Genomic DNA, 18,340 nt, shown 5'->3' with positions numbered 1-18,340 from the left:
GTGCAGAGTCCTTTCCATATTATGAAATACAAATGTGCACTTCTAACTAGAGTGTAACTGTGTCCCTACCCATCCTTTTTGGCTACTATCAGACCTGACTGGCATGAAATTCACTATGTGGCTTCACACTTGAGGCCATCCTCCTGCTTCTACCTTCTGAGTGCTGGAACCAGTGTGAGAGGCCTGGGTTTATAAAACTCACAATTGTCTGAGTAGGCCAATATCATAGACGCAGTGTTAGTGTATGGTGTGCAAAACCTAGTAAAAGAAAACAAAAGTCTTATTCCTGGTTATCTTTAAGTGCGGTTTATGCATTTCAGTGAATGAGGAACCTACCACAGCCAGTGATCCCGAAGAGCCTTCTGTTGTTGGTGTGACAGCCCCACCTGCCGCAGCCTTGAGTGTGTCCCCAAGCCCCAACACGACGTCTCTCCCTGCACCGTCCACACCAGCCGAGGGAGAGGAGCCCAGCACTTCGGGGACACAGCAGCTCCCTGCCTCTGCCCAGGCCTCTGATGCTCTCCCTGCCGGGTGAGTAGCCTTGTGTCCCATGATGGCACTCTCAGGGACTACCTCCTCCACCAGGTCAGAAACAATGTGGTCATTTCCTACCTACTGGCCAGGGGTCTCTGGGAAGGCTGCCATGTTTAGAAGCAAGAGAGGTGTAGAAGTTCTTGCTCTGCCAACATCTGAAAGAGCCTAAAGCATCCCAGGAGGCGAGTTTGTGCTGCCTTTGGCTGGGATCCAAGTGGACAGCTTCTGTGGAGCAAGGATTCCATTGCCTTGGTGGCTTCTGGGAGGTGTCTGACTAGATGCTGCCCAGACAATCGGTTTTTCCCTCCTCAGTTTGACCTTGGCAACCCATGAAGGACTCAGGCTTTAGGTGCTGAATTCCTGTGGCTGTTATCCCCACAGCTGTGGCCAGTGTTAACATAGGTGCTCATTTTCTTGCTCTTTTACTTTGGATAGCAAAGACCTCAACCAAGGTGACCACTCCAGCAAGACAAAGGGAAGCTCAATTTTGACTGTGTAGAGTGTGGGCATTCGAAATCCCTATCGATTCTGGGGACTGACCAGATGGCCCAGGAGATAAAGGCACTTGCCACCAAGCTGGGCAGTTTGAGTTTGATCTCCATATCCACATGGTGAAAGGAGAGAGCTAGCTCCTACAAGTTGTCCTCTGACCTTTTACACACATACACACACACACACACACACACTAAACACATATAGAAAAAATTTAAAAAACATGAATTTGGGGGGGGGGATCAATTAGATCGGGGATTGAATCCATCCCTCTACCTCATCTGTGTGGCCTGGCTGTGTGACTTACATGTTGGTTGTGTGGTGACAATAAGCATCCATGTCCAGGGACTCCAGTAAAATGGTGTGTGTAAAGCATGTGCTGGAGACAGGCAAGTGTTGCTTGAAGTAGTCGTGAAGGGGCCTCAAAGGCAGAGACTGCTTCAGTTAAGGCCGACTGTTCTCAGGGCCAGTCCCATTGTCCACCTGGTATCAGCATGGCACAAGAGAAACCAGTGTCACATGCTGGCAAGATGACTTAGTATAGGTTGCTTGCCACCAAACCTCAACCTCCAGGTGGAGGGAGAAAAACTGATTCCGGCGGGCTCCCCTCTGACCTCCACCCTCGCCAGGGCACGTGCTCCCTGCCCCTAAGTAAGTGGTTGTTTAACAGATTGTTTTAGGGCTGCTGGTGAGATGGCCCAGCAGTGAAGGCGTTTGCTGCCTGGCCTGACAGCCTGAGATCCACCCCCAGGCCCTACCTGGTAAAGAGAAAGCGGAGCTGACACCTGTGGGCTGTCCACTGATCTCTACAGGCACCCCCTCCCCCAGACCCCCCCCCCCCCAATAAATAGACTCACAAAAGAGTAGTTTTGAAGAAACCTGCTTCTGTCCGGCTCACTGACTGGTGCTGTGCTGATGTAGCCTTGAGGATGGTGAGTAGTCCCTCAGTGTATAATTCAGAGTGGACATTGGAAAGATGTCTCTTACTTCATGGGGATACGATGCCCTGTTCATAAGGCCCATTCTGAACTCGCAGTTGTTAAAAATCCTGTATCAGAAAGCATGTGTGACTGTTGCTGCTTGTACTTAGCATTCATGTAACTTCTTTCTACTAAATAGTGTTGAGCAAATGAAAACCATTGCAGATAATTCTTATTATCTCAAAGCTTAAGAAAATTGGAGTGTTGAGAGGCAGTTTTGAAAAGGCCATTTTCTTTTGTCAAGTGTTTGATTATATGAAAAGCTTATTAACCAATTGCTTGTGTACCCCTGCAGAGACTTTCTTTTCTCTTTCATATGTGGTATGAGAGACTTGAAAGAACCATGTGTTGTTTGTACTTTCAAATCTGTGCTGTAATTTGGGGGAACAGGCAGAATCATTTTGGCAGAAAGGAGAGAAAATGGCTGCCTGTGTCCCCAGTGAGCTGTTTGTTTTCTTCCCGGTGAGCAAATGCCTGGAAGGCCGGCCTCACTCCGTGTCAGTCACAGGCAATTAGGGCTAATGGCTCAACGTGTCTTTATGTAGGGCGTGTGTGAGGGTTACTGTTCTCTGGGATTGGGCCCTTCCTGTTTCCAAGCAGTTGGAAAACTCCAAACTCTGAAAACGCTCTTTATTCAGCAGCCCAGGGAAGCCATCCCCCCACCCCCCTTTCTTGGCCAGAGGCTAAAACACTTTTCTGAGGTAGAGTTTGGACAGTGTCTTTTTCTTAGAGGATTTAGAATGTGACAAGGCCCCGTGTGTGTGTGTGTGTGTGTGTGTGTGTGTGTGTGTGTGTGTGTGTGTGTTACCCACTTTTAGGTATAGAATATTCCAGAGAAGAAGAGTTTGGGAGTCTCAGTTTTCCAGGAGTACTTACTACCTCAGCTACCTCAGTATCTGGAGGACCATGTCGGTGCCAGGATTGCCACTCCTTCCTTGAGCTGGCCTCCAGAGTGCTTGGTAGTGCGGACAGCAGGCTTTTCGGTTGGCTTTGGTATTGGAACCCAGAAAGGACATAGTTCCTATAATCATCCTCCCAATGTGTAGATCCAGTGCCCTCCTCCCTCCCTTGTTTCTAAGGTGAAGAGACGCAGGCAACAAGATGATGACCTTAGTCCATTATCCTGTTGTAAATACTAGTAGAGGGATTGAAGTACGGCTGCTTGCAGGGAGCTGGTGGAAATCACAGAGTACCTCTATCTTTTGTGAGATTTCTAAATGAAGCATCTAAACTGAACTTATGCACTTTTTCTTTATTTAAAAGTCTTTCATTACATGTTCTTAAATTTAGTGTAGTTGTGTGTACACAAACATACAGAGGTCAGAGGACAACCTTCAGGGAGTCAGTTCTCTTCTTCCATCTTGTGGGTCTGGGACTTGCACTCAGGTTGTCAGGCATGGTGGCAGGTGCCCTCACCGAGCCATCTCACTGGCCTGCCCTTTCCTGTCAGATAGGGTAGTCACTGCTGTTTGAGAGATGGTAAGCCCAGGGCAAGCGAGGCACTGCAGATGTGAAGCTGAGGAAGAAATGGCCTGGGTTCAGAGTAGTTTGTGAAGTCTGCTCTGGTCCCTTGCCTTCCTGAGAAGTGATGCCACTGTTGTTCCTGTGTCTCGAGCTCCCTGTGCCAGCTGTGTGTCTTAACTCAGCCTGAAACACAACCCTTAGCTGACCCATCCTAACCTGTCCTGAAGACAGTCTGCCGTTGGCCCAGGCGACCACCAGACCAGCAGTCTGTCTTTTTTCTTTTTTGGTTTGTTGAGACAGGGTCTCTCTGTGTAGCTCTGACTGTCCTGGAACTCTCTCTGTAGGCCAGGCTGGCCTTGAACTCAGAGATCTGCCTGCCTCTGCCTCCCAAGTGCTGGGATTAAAGACACCTGCTACCGTCTGGCTATTCATCTTTCTTTATACTAACCTTTTAAAGTAAAACTCCTAAGCATGACTTTTTCCACTTGGAATGCCACAGCGACTTCCTATTGTCTTTAGGGATAAATTTCCAAATCCTTAAGTAAGCTGAAAATCTCTGACAGATGGGCCCCACCTGCCCCTCAGCCTCCCATGGAAGCCACTGTCCCTTTGCACTCTGAGCTCTAGTCATAATAAATGACTTTAGTCTGACCCATACACTGCCTTCCTCCAGACTGAGGATCCTCCCCATGATGGTCTTTCTCAAAGCTTCCTCAGTGTCTTGACATTTAATTCCTGAAGTTTCAGGTTAATGACAATCCTGGGGAATCCACCCTCCTGCTCCCTGGTAGACAAGGTTAAATAACCACATGTCTGACCATGTCTTTCTCACACTTGTAATTGCTTGTTCAAGTCCCTCTGTCATTCTGGGCTGTAGGTGACTAGGAGCCAGGCACAAAGTAGGTCCAGGACCTACTTGTAATGAATACATCTAAATGCTCTCGCTCTCCTCCCTGTTTCCTTTTTTTCCTGTTTGAATGAATGCTTTCTGCTTCTCTGATGCTCTAAAGAGAGAGGTCTGTGACTGAATATTGCATTTTCCTTCATTCACTGTGTTGACTGGCTTTGGGTTCAACTGTGTGTCACAGAGCAGAACACTAGTCCTCCTTCACAGAGGCTCCTCATCACTGGATTCTCCTTGACCTAAACTATTTCTAAGCTAAACTAGATTGCCTGCTTGGGCCTCAGGTTGACTCTGTTTCCAGCTTTATCTTTTCAGCTCCTCCATCTCCTTTGTTGAGCGATGAAAAAGGCTCACTGGGGATTCCGAGAATTGCCACATTGGTCCTCTGAAATTTACAGCAGGAAAGACTGGTCACACACATCTGTGTTTCCAGGCTGAGGGCTTCTGAAACCTAGGCAGCCTAAGGCCAAATACAACATTCCTTATTCCATTTCTCTCCCTGTCTGGAAGCCCTCTCTCTTTTTTTTTTAGGCTTTTAACTTAATTAGCCCCAAAGAAGCTACTGGAAGGTATGGAGTTTCCCAGTTGTAAGTGTCTATTGAAAGAAGGGGTGTTGGACACACGTGAGGTAGTGGCCCAGGCAGGGAGTGGAAAGCGTGGCCACTTTGGTCAGTTGGCCCTGTGTCTGGTTTTTGTCAGTGTCAGAGCCCACTTTGGAAACTGAATACTCATGAACAGACCATGTGTACATGGCTTTGACAAACCCCCAGCACGCCCAGTCTCTCAGTTCCAGAGTCCCTCACACAGAGGCACATTATTTTACCCTGGCAGCTAGCACACGGCTGTGGTTTCTTACATAAGAGAAGACGTTGTGTTTGGACTGCCGGCTTACCTCAGTTCTGCCATTTCACACCATCCTTGTTCTGCCGAAGTCATTGGCTGCTCTGTTTCCTGCCTCAGAGTAGAATTAATGAGTGGTGTTTTCTAGCCCTTCACATTTGCTGTCTGCTCCCGTGCTCTTACTGGAGACCCAGAGGCTTCTCTAGGTGGACCTTGAGACAGCCTTGGGAGAGTTCTCTGATGTTTTGTTTGTAGAGACACCGAAAAGAACGGGGCAGGTTGGAGCGTTTCTGCTAAGTTATAACTAGTCTTGGGCCACCGAGTCTCATTCCAAAGTGCTTCTCACCCAGAGCATTTTCCAGTGGTACACAAACTATAAATGAAGAACCTGCCTTTTGGGGAGGTTGCTATTAATTTATTTCTATGTTTGCAACCTATGATGAATCTTTACTTTTGTTTTAACTTCTGTTCAAGGGATCGTGTACATATCTAGAAGCTGAGGCAAAGTCACAGACACAGAAGTTTCTAAAAGCTAAGAAGCTTCTCTGTTTCTGGGCACGGACTGTTAAGAGTTTGGACCATGGCCCACATTTTGAGTAGCTTGGGATTAAAGGATGGTATTGGGAGACTGTGCCCTTTTCCCACCTTTTGTTATTGTGGAATATGGTTTTGTTTTTGACCCTAAAAGGATTAGTACATGCATAGGTAACTCAAATAGTGCGTGTTCTGTCTTCTTTCCAAAAGACTCTGCTGTCCCCAGTGGACTCACTGAGCCAGGAGGTGTTCTTCCCTCTCTAAATTATGTGGTCACATATAATCATGATCACATATAATCCATTTTTTCTGTCCTTTCGGAGAGCTCCTGGGGAACGAGGAGTGTTGTGTCCATATTGGCACCCTCAGCATCTTCCATGGTGTAAGCAGATGGAGTGGCGGGCGTGAGCAGATAAGTGACTCACGTTCTTACCTGTCCTTAGTGTTCTCAGTTACATTTTCATCTTAGAAAAGACCATGAGCTGAACATGGGTCCTCACACCTGTATTCCCAGCATTTAGGGAAGCTGAGGCAGGATGATTGTTGAATTTGAGGCTAGCCTGGGCTACAGAGTGGAAGACTGTTTCAAAAAGCTAAAAAGCAAACCCCACAAAACAACAAAGCAAAACTAAACAAGATCTTTGCTAGGCAGGAGAGACACAGGATAGCAACAACAGTGTCAGAGACCTTTCTGGACTTAAGCATTGGTATTTTTATGCACCTTGTGTCCTTTTCCTGACTGTTAGTAGTGGCTACCAGATGGAATGGACTTTCACACTGAGTTTAATAACCCAGAGATCGTTTTCTTCACTCTTTACTGCAATGTGAGTCAGCTGCTTTTGATTTCACGATGCAAGTGAGGACACCTTAAACAGTTCACCTGAGGTGACAAACATGGACACCAGGATGACACAGTGACACCACGGGGATAGTTGTCCACATGGGATAAACACATATCTACCGGGTTTGGGTAGTGTGACTGTGTGCACTTGTACCTTTGTAAACTATTAGAAGCATGCAGATAAAAATGGTGACTAGGACGCAGGTGAGATGCCTTCGTTGGTAAAAGTGCATGACACCAAGCCTGATAACCTGAGTTTGGTCTCTGGAACCTGAAAGATGGAAGAAGAGAACGGACTCACACAAGTTGTCCTCTGACTTCTACATAAGTGCCATGCAGTACCCCAACCCCCCAATAAATAAATAGATGTAAAATTTTCCCCCAAAACCTGGAGGCCTCAGACACATTTGAAAGTCTTATACACCCCCTCTGATGCGGTCACTGTGTACAGGGATACCTGGAATGTGGTCACACCCACATCAAGTGCCATGTGCTTTTCTGTTGTGTGAACACTACAAGCTCTGTGACCTCTTGTTTCTCTACAATTGCGGCCATGTTGCAGTGAGGCCGTCCCTCTACATGCCTTTCTGTATACTTGCTTATTTCTGTAAGAACTGCCCTGGGACCGGTTGGACCTGCAATGCAGTGAGTGGTAAAGCGCTTGCCTAACATACATGAGGCCCTGGGTTCGATTCCCCAACACTGCCTTAAGAAAAGGAGGTGGAACAGTAATGCCTAATGAATAGTGTTTTGCCAGGCATGGTAGTGTACATCTGTAACTCAGCACTTAGGAAGCAGATCCAAGAGCATCTAAGTGTGAGGCTAGCTTGGTCTGGGACAACATGGAGTGATTCTAAAACAAAACAAAAAATTTAAAAATAAAAACAAACAAAAAGAAAAAAAGAAAAGCAAAATGTCCTTCTGGAAGTGAAATTCCTGTACCACAGACCTTCAGCTTTAGTGGGGAACCTCTCTCAAATTGCTTCCTGAGGTCAGCTTGTGGAGTCACCTTTTTTTTTTTTTTTTTTTTTTTTTTTTTTGGTTTTTCGAGACAGGATTTCTCTTTGTAGCTTTGGTGTCTGCCCTGGATCTCACTCTATAGACCAGACTGGAGATCTGCTTGGCTCTGCCCGAGTGCTGGGATTAGAGGCGTGTGCCACCACCACCTGGCTGTGGGGTCACTCTTGTTTGGGTGCACATATGTGATCTTGGTAAAACTCACATTGTCAGCTCTTTTTCATTTGGGCCAATCTAAGGAGTTTGACTGGCATCTTTTTGTGGTTTGAATTTGAATTTCTTTGATTATCATTTAACTTTTAAATATTTATATAATGAATTACTTTATTGGTATAATTTTTCCATTTTTCTATTTGTGTTTCTCTCCCTTTACTTATTTGTTTGTTTGTTTTTAAAGTTTTATTTATGTTTTTTATGTATATGAGTGCTCTATTTGCATATACACCTGCAGGCCAGAAGAGGGCACCAGATCTCATTACAGATGGTTGTGAGCCACCATGTGGTTGCTGGGAATTGAACTGGGGACCTGGAAGAGCAGCCAATGATCTTAACTGCTGAGCCATCTCTCTAAGCCCCCTTAAAATTTCCTTTTTTGTTCTTTTGGGATTTTTTGTTGTTGTTTTTCGAGACAGGGTTTTTTCTGTGTAGCCCTTGCTGTCCTGGAACTCCCTCTACAAAACAGGCTGGCCTTGAACTCAGAGATCTGATAGTTTCTGCCTCCTGAGTGCTGGGATTAAAGGCATGTGCCACTACAGCCCTGATTTGTTTTTCTCCTTTTAAAAAAGACATTTATTTTGTGTGTGCGAATCTTTTTTCTATATGTATGTGTGTATGTGTGTATGTGTGTATACCATGTGCCTTGGAGGTCAGAAGAGGGGCGTGGAACTGGAATTGGAGTTATGGACAGTTGTGAGCCACCATGTGGATACTAGGGAGCTGAACTCAGCTCCTCTACAAGAGCAGCCAGTGCTTTTAACTGCTAAACCACCTCTCCATCCCTTTGTTTTTCTCTTTAGCCTACAAGATTTGTTTGCTTGTGACAGGATCTCATGTAGCCTAGGCTGGCCTTGAACTTGTTCTGTAGCCTAGGACCATGACTTGAACTCCTTATCCTCCTGCCTTTGCCTCCTGAGTATAGAGATTACAGGTGTGGCCTCATGATTCTGAATATACGCTAGATAGTGTCTACTTATATATATTGCCAATACTTTCCCCCAGCCTATAGCTTCTTCTTTACTTTGTTTATAGTGCCTTAAAAAAAGAGGGGGTGGTGGTCTGGAGAGATGACTCAGCAGTTTACAGCACTTTTGCTCTTCAGAAGACCAGCTTCAATTCCCAGCATCCACAACAGCCCACAACCATCCTAACTCCAGTTCCCGGGCATCTGTTGCTCTCATGGCACCAGTCATGCATGTGGTGCACATACATACATGCAGGCAAAACATTCCTACTCATAAAATTAGACAACTTTTTAAAATGTAAAAATGATAGCCAGGCATTATGGTACATGCCTTTAGTTCCAGCACTCAGGAGGCAGAGGCTGGAGAATCTCTGAATTTGAGGCCAGCCTGGTCTACAGAGTGAGTTCCAGGACAGCCAAGACTGTTACACAGGAAACCTTGCTCAAAAAACCAAAAAGAAAAGAAAAAGAGAAAAAGAAAAATTAAAAATGATTTTTTGTGTGTGTTACAAACGTGTGTGTACGTGTGTGTGGTCATCTAAAGTTCCTCCTTGTTCTTAGGTTGTAACATTCTTATAGCATACGCTATTTTGTTGATTAAAAAAAGAAAGACTGTATTTTTAATTATGCACATGTGTGTGGATATGTACTCCTGGGAGAGGTGCCTGAGGAGCCAGAGACTTTGGATTTCCTGGAGCTGGAGTTACAGGTGGTTGAGCTGCATGACAGGTGTGCTGGGAACCAAACTTGGGTCCTCAGGGCAAGCAGTACATGCTCTCAACCACTGAGCCATCTTTCCAGCCCCCATTCTTGATTTTGATATGCCTGTTACTTCATATTTCATCTTTTTAAAAATCAGCGTGTAACTTATGAACATTGGCATGCCATTGTTTTAACTGTCAGTGTCTTTCTCTTGATAGATCAATCATATAATGGCAATTTAGATTTAATAAAAACCAGTATTTTTATATATGATTAAATGTTTATTAGGTTTGTTTTGTGTGCAAGAGAGAACATGTGGAGGTCAGAGGACTATTTCCAAGAGTTTGTTCTCTCCTGCCGTGTGGGTCCCAGGATCAAATTCAAGCCCAGTAGCAAGTACCCATAGTATTGAGCCATCTTTCCAGCCTCTCCTGTTTACATCCAGTTTTGATCATCTCAGGCATGTTATTTATTACTTGCTTTTCCATCCAATATGTTACAAACATCTGAATAAGTTAATACTCATTTCCAGTTTGTTCTGAAACTCGAATAGCCCTGTTATAGAAGTAGCTTTTCTCTCCAGACAGTGATGGTGCACACCTTTAATCCCAGCAGCACTCGGGAGGCAGAGGTAGGTGGATCTTTGAGTTCCAGGCCAGCCTGGTCTACAGAGTGAGTTCCAGGCCAGCCTGGTCTGCAGAGTGAGTTCCAGGCCAGCCAGGGCTACACAGAGACTCTGTCTCAAACCCAAGCAGACAAACACAGAAGAAGAAGAAGAAGAAGAAGTAGCAGCATTTCTCTTTGCACCACCTGGGGCCATTCAGGGTCTCCACCACTGCTGTGAGGAGCAATAATAGCCGCTCTTCCAGCTGCATCTCTGACACAGTTCTTTCCTTGACTGTGTTACAAATTCAAACTCGTAGAGGATTCTGTAGACAGGGTTATTGACTGAGTTGCCTTTAGAAAGAAGAAACGCATTTTTTTCTCATCCACTATTTTTAAGATTACCTACCTGTTGTCAACTTTGCATTTGAAAAGTGTGTGTGTGTGTGTGTTTTTTACAGAGATCGTTTCTGAGACTTGTCTTTACTTTCTGTAAAAGCTTATATTTGAATGTTACCAGACTCGATCTGGGATTTCCCCAAGGCAAAGAAAACAGGATGGTTGAAGAGGAAAAGAAAACAGACTTAATTCAGGAAACTCAGTAGCTGCTACTCTGACATCTTGGGCTTAGGGGGCATAGAGTGCCGTTGGTAGTTATTAAAAGGAAGTTAGTGTGCTGAGATTGAAGTGCTAGTCCAGAATTCAGGAAAGGCCTGGGAGAAGCAACAGTCCCTACTCTGTTGAGAAAAGACCCACTAAAGCCAGGAGCCTGTATGAAGGCAGTAAGTTGTTCAGGAGCCTGTATGAAGGCATAGGTTGTTCAGGAGCCTGTATGAAGGCAGTAGGTTGTTCAGGAGCCTGTATGATGGCAGTAAGTTGTTCAGGAGCCTGTATGAAGGCGTAGGTTGTTCAGGAGCCTGTATGAAGGCGTAGGTTGTTCAGGAGCCTGTATGAAGGCATAGGTTGTTCAGGAGCCTGTATGAAGGCAGTAGGTTGTTCAGGAGCCTGTATGATGGCAGTAAGTTGTTCAGGAGCCTGTATGAAGGCGTAGGTTGTTCAGGAGCCTGTATGATGGCAGTAAGTTGTTCAGGAGCCTGTATGAAGGCGTAGGTTGTTCAGGAGCCTGTATGAAGGCGTAGGTTGTTCAGGAGCCTGTATGAAGGCATAGGTTGTTCAGGAGCCTGTATGAAGGCATAGGTTGTTCAGGAGCCTGTATTAAGGCATAGGTTGCAGTGTGTTCAGATTTCTGACTCTGAAAACATCACTGCAGAGGAAGGAAATCTTCGGGTTCAGCCTGGAAGTGGTCCCAGCTTCCAGAACGAGTAGGACTTGGTGCAGAGGCATCTACTCTAAGAGCATAAATAGGAAAGCATGAATCAGTGTGTTTCCTCCTTCCTCATCCCTCCGCCTCTTCCTCTTCCCTTCTCTGCTTTTGAGACTGAGTCTTGCTGTATAGCCTAGGCTGGCCTTGAATTTGTGATCCTCCTGCCTCAGTCTCCTCATTCAGGTGTGCCCTACCAGACCCAGCAAAAGCATGAATTTCATGGATCGTTTGTTTGTTTTTTGTGTTTAGCCAGTATGGAGTTGAATTTCTACATAGGCGGCTTTGGGAAAACACAAATACTTCTAGTATATTCTTCTAAAGTTTCATTTCAGTTTAAATGGTAGCAAGAAATCCTTTCTTTAGCATGCCCAAGGTTCTGTTGGCCACAGCTTTGTTTGTTTGTTTGTTTATTCAAGAAAAAGTTTCCTGTATCCTAGGCTGGCTTTGAACTTAGTATGTAGGAGACTGGGTCTCACTAGGTAGTCTGGGTTGGCTTTGAACTAAGGATCTTCCTACTTTAGCCTCCAGAGTATGAAAATTATAAATGTGTACATTATCACCATGTCGGCCTTATGATTTTATTTTTATTTGTTAATTGCATTTTAAATTTATTCTTTGAAATTTTTATGTAATTTATATGATGTGCTTTGATCATATCTATCTACTGTTAACTCCTCACTCTGCCTAGTGCCTCCATCCTACTACCTCCCTAACAACTCTGTTTCTAATGGGGAAAGCAGGTTTTCTTGACTGTGAGGACTGTTAACGTCCAGTGCCTAGGTTAATAAAAACAAGCATATTAGTGACTACAAATGGTCAATACTTTTCCTTTTTTTAAAGAATAATTTATTCTTATTTCATGTGTATTCATGTTTTACCTGCATGTTTGTCTGTGAAAGTGTCAGATCCCCTGAAACTGGAGTTTCAGACAGTATGAGCTGCCATGTGATGTGGGTGCTGGGAATTGAACCTGAGTCCTCTGGAAGAGCAGCCAGTGCACTTACCACTGAGCCATCTCTCCAGCCCCATCAATACTCTTACTAAGGCTGCATTTTTAGCATTTAATCGTGTAATTTTAAAAGGTCATGTAGGAAGAACCCCAATACTTACCTGAACTCCTTACCATTATCAGCACATTCCCAGCTTCGCCCTTTTTTGGTGACTCTGAGATTCTGTCCAATACAGGTTCCGACTAAGCACTGTGTTGATCAGGATGGTTGAACATACCCTGTAGTAGCAGTTAGTGGGTAACTCATTCCTGATGATTTTTAATGGAGAATTACTTGGGGGAGAAATTTCTACATGATACTGCGAGCCAAACCCGGCCTTCGTGTATGCTGAGTAAGCACTCTATAACAGAGTTGTTGATAGGAAGTTTCCACTGGTCAGGAGTCCTGAAGTCCTGATCCTTCTGTCTTTACCTCCCTCGTACTGAAATTCCGTGTAGGCACCACACCACGCTGATGGTAACCTTTCAGATAGTGTAGTAGAAAGCTAATTGACATCATCCTATTAATGGGAGTGAGGCTTTGTCTTGGCCTTTCAACTCATTGGTTTGATGATTGTGGGGAGACTGGGAATCAAGGGTGGGAGGAAGATAGACAACAGAATGAAGGAATGAAGGTAATTTAGGTAAGAGAAAAATTACCTCAAGACTGAGTGAAATTGGAGACTTCTTAAGTCTTTTCAGAAACAAGACCCGGTGTGGCCAGTGTTCAGTCCAGTGTCACTCACTGAGGGCCAAGGAGCAACGTGTTGGGTAGTGACCTGAAACACACTCACTGCTCTGAACACTGTTTCTGAGAGCATCAAAGAAAGCTATTCAGTAGGGTAGACAGAACCTGCACGACCCGGATGCAGCGCTAAGCAAGACCCATGGCAGTGGACTGAAAAGGCTTTTCATCTCAGTGTGAGGAAGACGCTTATAAGGGATAGAAACTCAACCCCTGGCAGGGATATGCTGACAAAAAGTCAAAGCCAGTATCATTTTCTTGGCATGAGGAGACCAAGCCAAGATCGTCGGGAGGCTTAATCTATGTGGGTCAGCAGAAGCGGGAGGCTCGTGTGGCCGTGACAGAAGTGACCCACTGTGCTGGATGAATGAGGGGAAGGATCTGTGTGACTCATGAATAGCTGTGCAGGGAAGGGAAGAGTGAGAGTTCTCAGAGAAAGGGAGGCAGGCCAGGCCGGGGTCAGGGAGACCCCACAGTCATTTCATCTGAGCAGGAGTCCAGTTTTAAAAGGAAGAGTGTAGCTAGAACAAGGCGGCGGCGGCGGCGGCGGCGGAAGGAAGGTCTTGTCCCTCCGCTAACTGTTTTCCTAGCTGAGTCAGTTGAGAGGTTCAGAAGGACACAGAACAGGGCTGGACAATAGTAGTCCCTGAAAGAGTGACTTTCATTCCTAGGATCAGCTGCGATCAAAGATGGGAGGGCAGATCCCGCCTAGGTCTGTGTGCTAAAAGAACCACCAAGAACTGTGGGCTGTAGGGAAGGGAGGGAGCGGGTAACACGATTGTGTGTCTTGGCAGTTCAGTACCACTGTGTGGATTAAAGGCATTCATTGCCTGGAATTGCAAGTATTTGCCTATCTTCAAATTAAAATATTAGGCAAGACATAATAAAGCCATTTCCCTTGTTTCAAATGAAACTTGAATGAAAGTTAAAATGGAAATTGCATATATATTGAAAAGGCTTTAGGAATAAAAGAAAAATATATTCAGGGTTTTTTTTTTTTTGTTTTTAACTTTTCCAGTGAATTTTTATTAGTAGTTACATTATGATTCAGGGTCCCAGGGTAGGGACCATCATATGTCCAGGTCCCCCTTTTACTATCTGGGGAGAAGAACAAAGAACAGAGGAGAGGTGGGCGGAGCCAGGTCAGCTCTTCCCAGGAAATGTGCCTTCTGCTCTGCGGTCACCCCAGGCCTGAGACCCATGCTGCAGGGCTGAGGGGTTGAACACACGCTGGGCTGGTACCATGCACACACAGACATCACCTGCCTTTGCAGTAACTGCCTTATCTCTCGCTGCAGCAGAAGTCCAGGGGGCTCTGCCAGCACTTCCTGTCCTGGTGATGGTTTGGGAAGGGACTGTCAAGGGGGCCGTTTCATAGCTTTTGATTTTATTTAGTCTTATGTCTTCAGCCGTGGTGCTGACTCTGAAAGACCGCCCCGGAGCTTCGCTAATTCAGTGTGACCCTTAGCCAAGACGCCAGTGTCAGGGGTTTGCTTGATTTTAGATCTCCACTTGCTACAACAGATACTTTATCTTTTTTTTTTTAATTTTATTTTAATTTTTTCGGAGCTGAGGACCGAACCCAGGGCCTTAGCGCTTGCTAGGCAAGCGCTCTACCATAAATCCCCAACCCCCAGATACTTTATCTTTTAAAGAAGGGTATTCCAGCCGGGCGGTGATGGCATACGCCTTTAATTGAGGCCAGCCTGGTCTACAAAGTGAGTTCCAGGAAAGGCGCAAAGCTACACAGAGAAACCCTGTTTTGAAAAGCAAAAAAAAAAAAAAAAAAAAAAAAATGGGGATGGGGACATACCATCAAATTATCGTGGACAGTTTTACAAAATGAGCAGACCACTGTTATTAGAATCTGACCCGTTTTTATGTTTTTACAGTGCTAAGACTAGAGCCCAGGGCCTTGCGCATACTAGGCATATGCTCTACTACCAAGGTGTATAGTATATACCCAGTTTTAATTTTCATGACAGTATTTGATGTAGCCTGGGCTATGCTTAATTTCCTGTGTAGCTGAGGATGACTTTGAGTTCCCGTATCCCCGTTTCTATTTGGTGGATTCCCGTGGCTTTTGAATATTTCTATGTGAGTAAGTTTGAATGGGGCAGTTTCTGTTCAGTGTTTCTTACAGGTAAAATTATGAAGCACAAATCTTATATTCACTCAAGTAATAAGAACATTGAAACAAATTCCTTTTTTTTTTTTTGTTGGTTTTTTGAGACAGGGTTTCTCTGTGAAACAGTCCTGGCTGTCCTGGAACTCACTCTGTAGACCAGGCTGGCCTCGAACTCACAAACATCTACCTGCCTCTGCCTCCCAAGTGCTGGGATTAAAGGCCTGCGCCACCACCGCCTGGCTGCAGCCAGTGCTTTTAACTGCTGAGCCATCTCTCCAGCCCATGATACAGTTTTTAATTGTAGCAGGTTGTGGTAGCTTAAAAAGCAGAAAGGGGCCTATAACTGAGCTTTCAGAGAAGCCCATGGAACCCAGAAATTGGCATGCAAATTTTTGCTAGAAGTTCATTGTAGAAATGAACATTCTCAATTTCCATTGTATTCTCTCTTTTTTTTAAGATTTATTTATTTATTATGTATGCAGTATTCTGCCTGCATGTATGTCTGCTGCCAGAAGAGGGCACCAGATCTCATTATAGATGGTCATGAGCCACTATGTGGTTGCTGGGAATTGAACTCAGGACCTCTGGAAAAGCAGCCAGTGCTCTTACCCACTGAGCCATCTCTCCAGCCTCTCCATTGTATTCTTAAGGGATCTTTGATCCTACAACACTCAAGAAGCACTGATTTAAAAACTCCGCAGAGCAGCTGGAGACATGGCTCTTCAGTGGTGAAGAGCACATACTGCTCTTCCAGATTACTTTAGTGCCGTTCCTAGGCTGGGAGGCTCACCGCTGCCTGTGTCCCTAGCTCCAGGGGGATCCAGTTCCTCCATCTGGCTTTCTTGGACACCGGCGCTCACATGCACATACCCACACAAGGACACATAATAAAAGATAAATCTTTAAGAAAAGAAAGGACAAATGATGGAATGCAGGCTTGTGGTACTCAGGGGGATTTACAGTAATCTCTGCTGTAAAGGGACGCCACAGTACTTTTGTCAGGGGATTCCAGCAGCATCGCAGAGCGGGTGTGACCCTGGGCTGACCTTGAATATTATCTTTGCTTTGTCTTTTTCTTTGGAGCCCAACGGCAGTGAAGGATTTCCTTCCTGGGACTGGACTTTCATGCCTCTTCTGGGTTTTATTTTCCAGATGGGAACAAAGAGAGCTGCCCAATGGACGTGTCTATTATGTTGACCACAATACCAAGACCACCACCTGGGAGCGACCTCTTCCACCAGGGTAAGGCCTGAGACTCTGGAATGGGTACCAGGGATCTCCCATGGGCATCTCTGCCACTCTGCCATACTGTCTTATCATACCCTGTCTCTCTTTGCTGGCTTTCCGTCCCTCCATTCTCCTGACTTCAACCTGTCTTCATTCCACATGCATCACACTGGACCCAACTCATGGCCAGGGGCTTTATTACCGTGTGGTATTCAGTGCTGACAGGGCTGTTGAGTCCTGGAGACAGGTTTGAGGAAGCCCCTTGGGTCTTGGGGTCTCAGTGGTGTTAGTCAGCTTTCTATGTAGAGACACCCTTATGAGGAGTGGCAAATTCATTTCCTTTCTTTAGAGACAGCAGACAATTACCCTGGATCAGTCTCTCTCTCTCTCTCTCTCTCTCTCTCTCTCTCTCTCTCTCTCATGTGCATACACCCATACACATACATATAAATATAAATAAAAATCTCTTAAGAAAAGAAAAAGAGGAACAAGACTAATATCCGGAGAGATGGAGCAGTTGGTAAAGTCCTTACCAAGCAAGCGTGAAGACCCGAGTTCAGATCCCAGCACCTGTGTAAAAAGCCAGGTGCAGTAAGCCCGAAAGCCCGACACCAAGGAGACAGAGGCAGGAAGATCCCTGGTGCTCACTGCCAGCCAGACTAGCTGAAGTGGTAAGTTCCAGGTTCAGTAAAATACCCTGCTTCAAAATAATATGGAAAGCAATAGAGGAAGACACTGATGTCAGCCTCTGTCCTTCATACATACGTGCAGATACATGTGACACACATGAACATGTACTCAATGCAACATGTATACAAATGTAGAAAGAAAGAGTTGCTACATTTACCTGTACAGCCTGCCCCCAAGAGCAGGTTGCTCCTAATTCATCTGGCCTTGGTGAGAACACAGTGGAGTTCTCCCAAACCAAAGGTGGAAAAAGACTTCGAAGGGAGGAAGACTGGCCAAGTTCAGGGAGAAGGGGTTTGATTTCCTGTCTGCCAGGGACAGAAAGTTCTTTCCACGTGTGTCTCCTAGTCTCGAGAGCTCACGAAGGGAATGAATTCTGCCTTCAAGGAAGACTCACCTCTACCCACCTAGTGCAGTCATGAGGGGCTCCTGCATGTGTATGAACACCGTCTTCCTCCTCCCAGTCCACCTAGGAAAGGTGGCGGCTAGGGGCCTGGGAAGAGCCTCTGTGCTTCGGGAAGTTCGGCTGTCAAGTGTGTGCCAGGCAGATCCCACCTTACCGTCTGTCTCCACAAGTGTCCACACATGCGCTGCTCTCTCCAGTTTCCAGTGGAGCACTTGCCTTTCCTCTTCTTCCCTGCCTTCCTGGGAGTGGTGCTCCTCGTCTGTCATCCGAAGTGCTCTTTCTCTCTCTCTGCTTGGACAGAAGTCAAGTGAAGGCTACCGAAGTTAAACATTGGCTTCTTAGGGTTTGGGTTTGGGGTTTTTTGTTTTTTAATTTCCAAATTTTATTGTAGAAATGATGGAAATTTTTATACTGTTATGGAAATTTTCAGGTATAGAGAGAATAGTATAATGAGCCCCACATACTTAGAGCCAGATTTTTCTGTACCAGGGATGACACCTTATAATAGTGTATGGATAAGATCGAGCCCTCCACCATTTTGTAAATAATATTTTCTTGGAACATGGCCACATTCCTTTGCTGACCATTCTTCCCCTGTTCTCTCCTCTTTCCTTTCAGTGTTCACATCCAGTGCCTTGGGTGTGGTCGGCATGGTAGGCAAGCCCTGTTTGAGCCACACTGAGGTTATGGGAAGGTTTTCCGTGGCTGGCTGGCTGGTTGGTTGATGTGTTGTTTTGTTTTTGA

The 18,340-nt window shown here is 45.4% G+C and overlaps 1 protein-coding gene across 1 annotated transcript in view; it reads left to right on the top strand.

Moving 5' to 3' along the window:
* The window catches only part of Wwp2 (WW domain containing E3 ubiquitin protein ligase 2), a 110,292-nt gene that overhangs the window by 68,418 nt on the left and 23,534 nt on the right, over positions 1–18,340 (top strand). The window contains exons 5-6 of the mRNA XM_059264043.1: positions 321–531; positions 16,429–16,518. Of these exons, the coding sequence (XP_059120026.1) occupies positions 321–531; positions 16,429–16,518 (301 nt within the window). The remainder of the gene's footprint in view (positions 1–320; positions 532–16,428; positions 16,519–18,340) is intronic.

This window comes from Peromyscus eremicus, chromosome 5, assembly GCF_949786415.1.
Source record: "Peromyscus eremicus chromosome 5, PerEre_H2_v1, whole genome shotgun sequence".
Taxonomy (NCBI): Eukaryota; Metazoa; Chordata; class Mammalia; order Rodentia; family Cricetidae; genus Peromyscus; species Peromyscus eremicus.
This window is presented reverse-complemented; position numbering and strand designations above follow the sequence as displayed.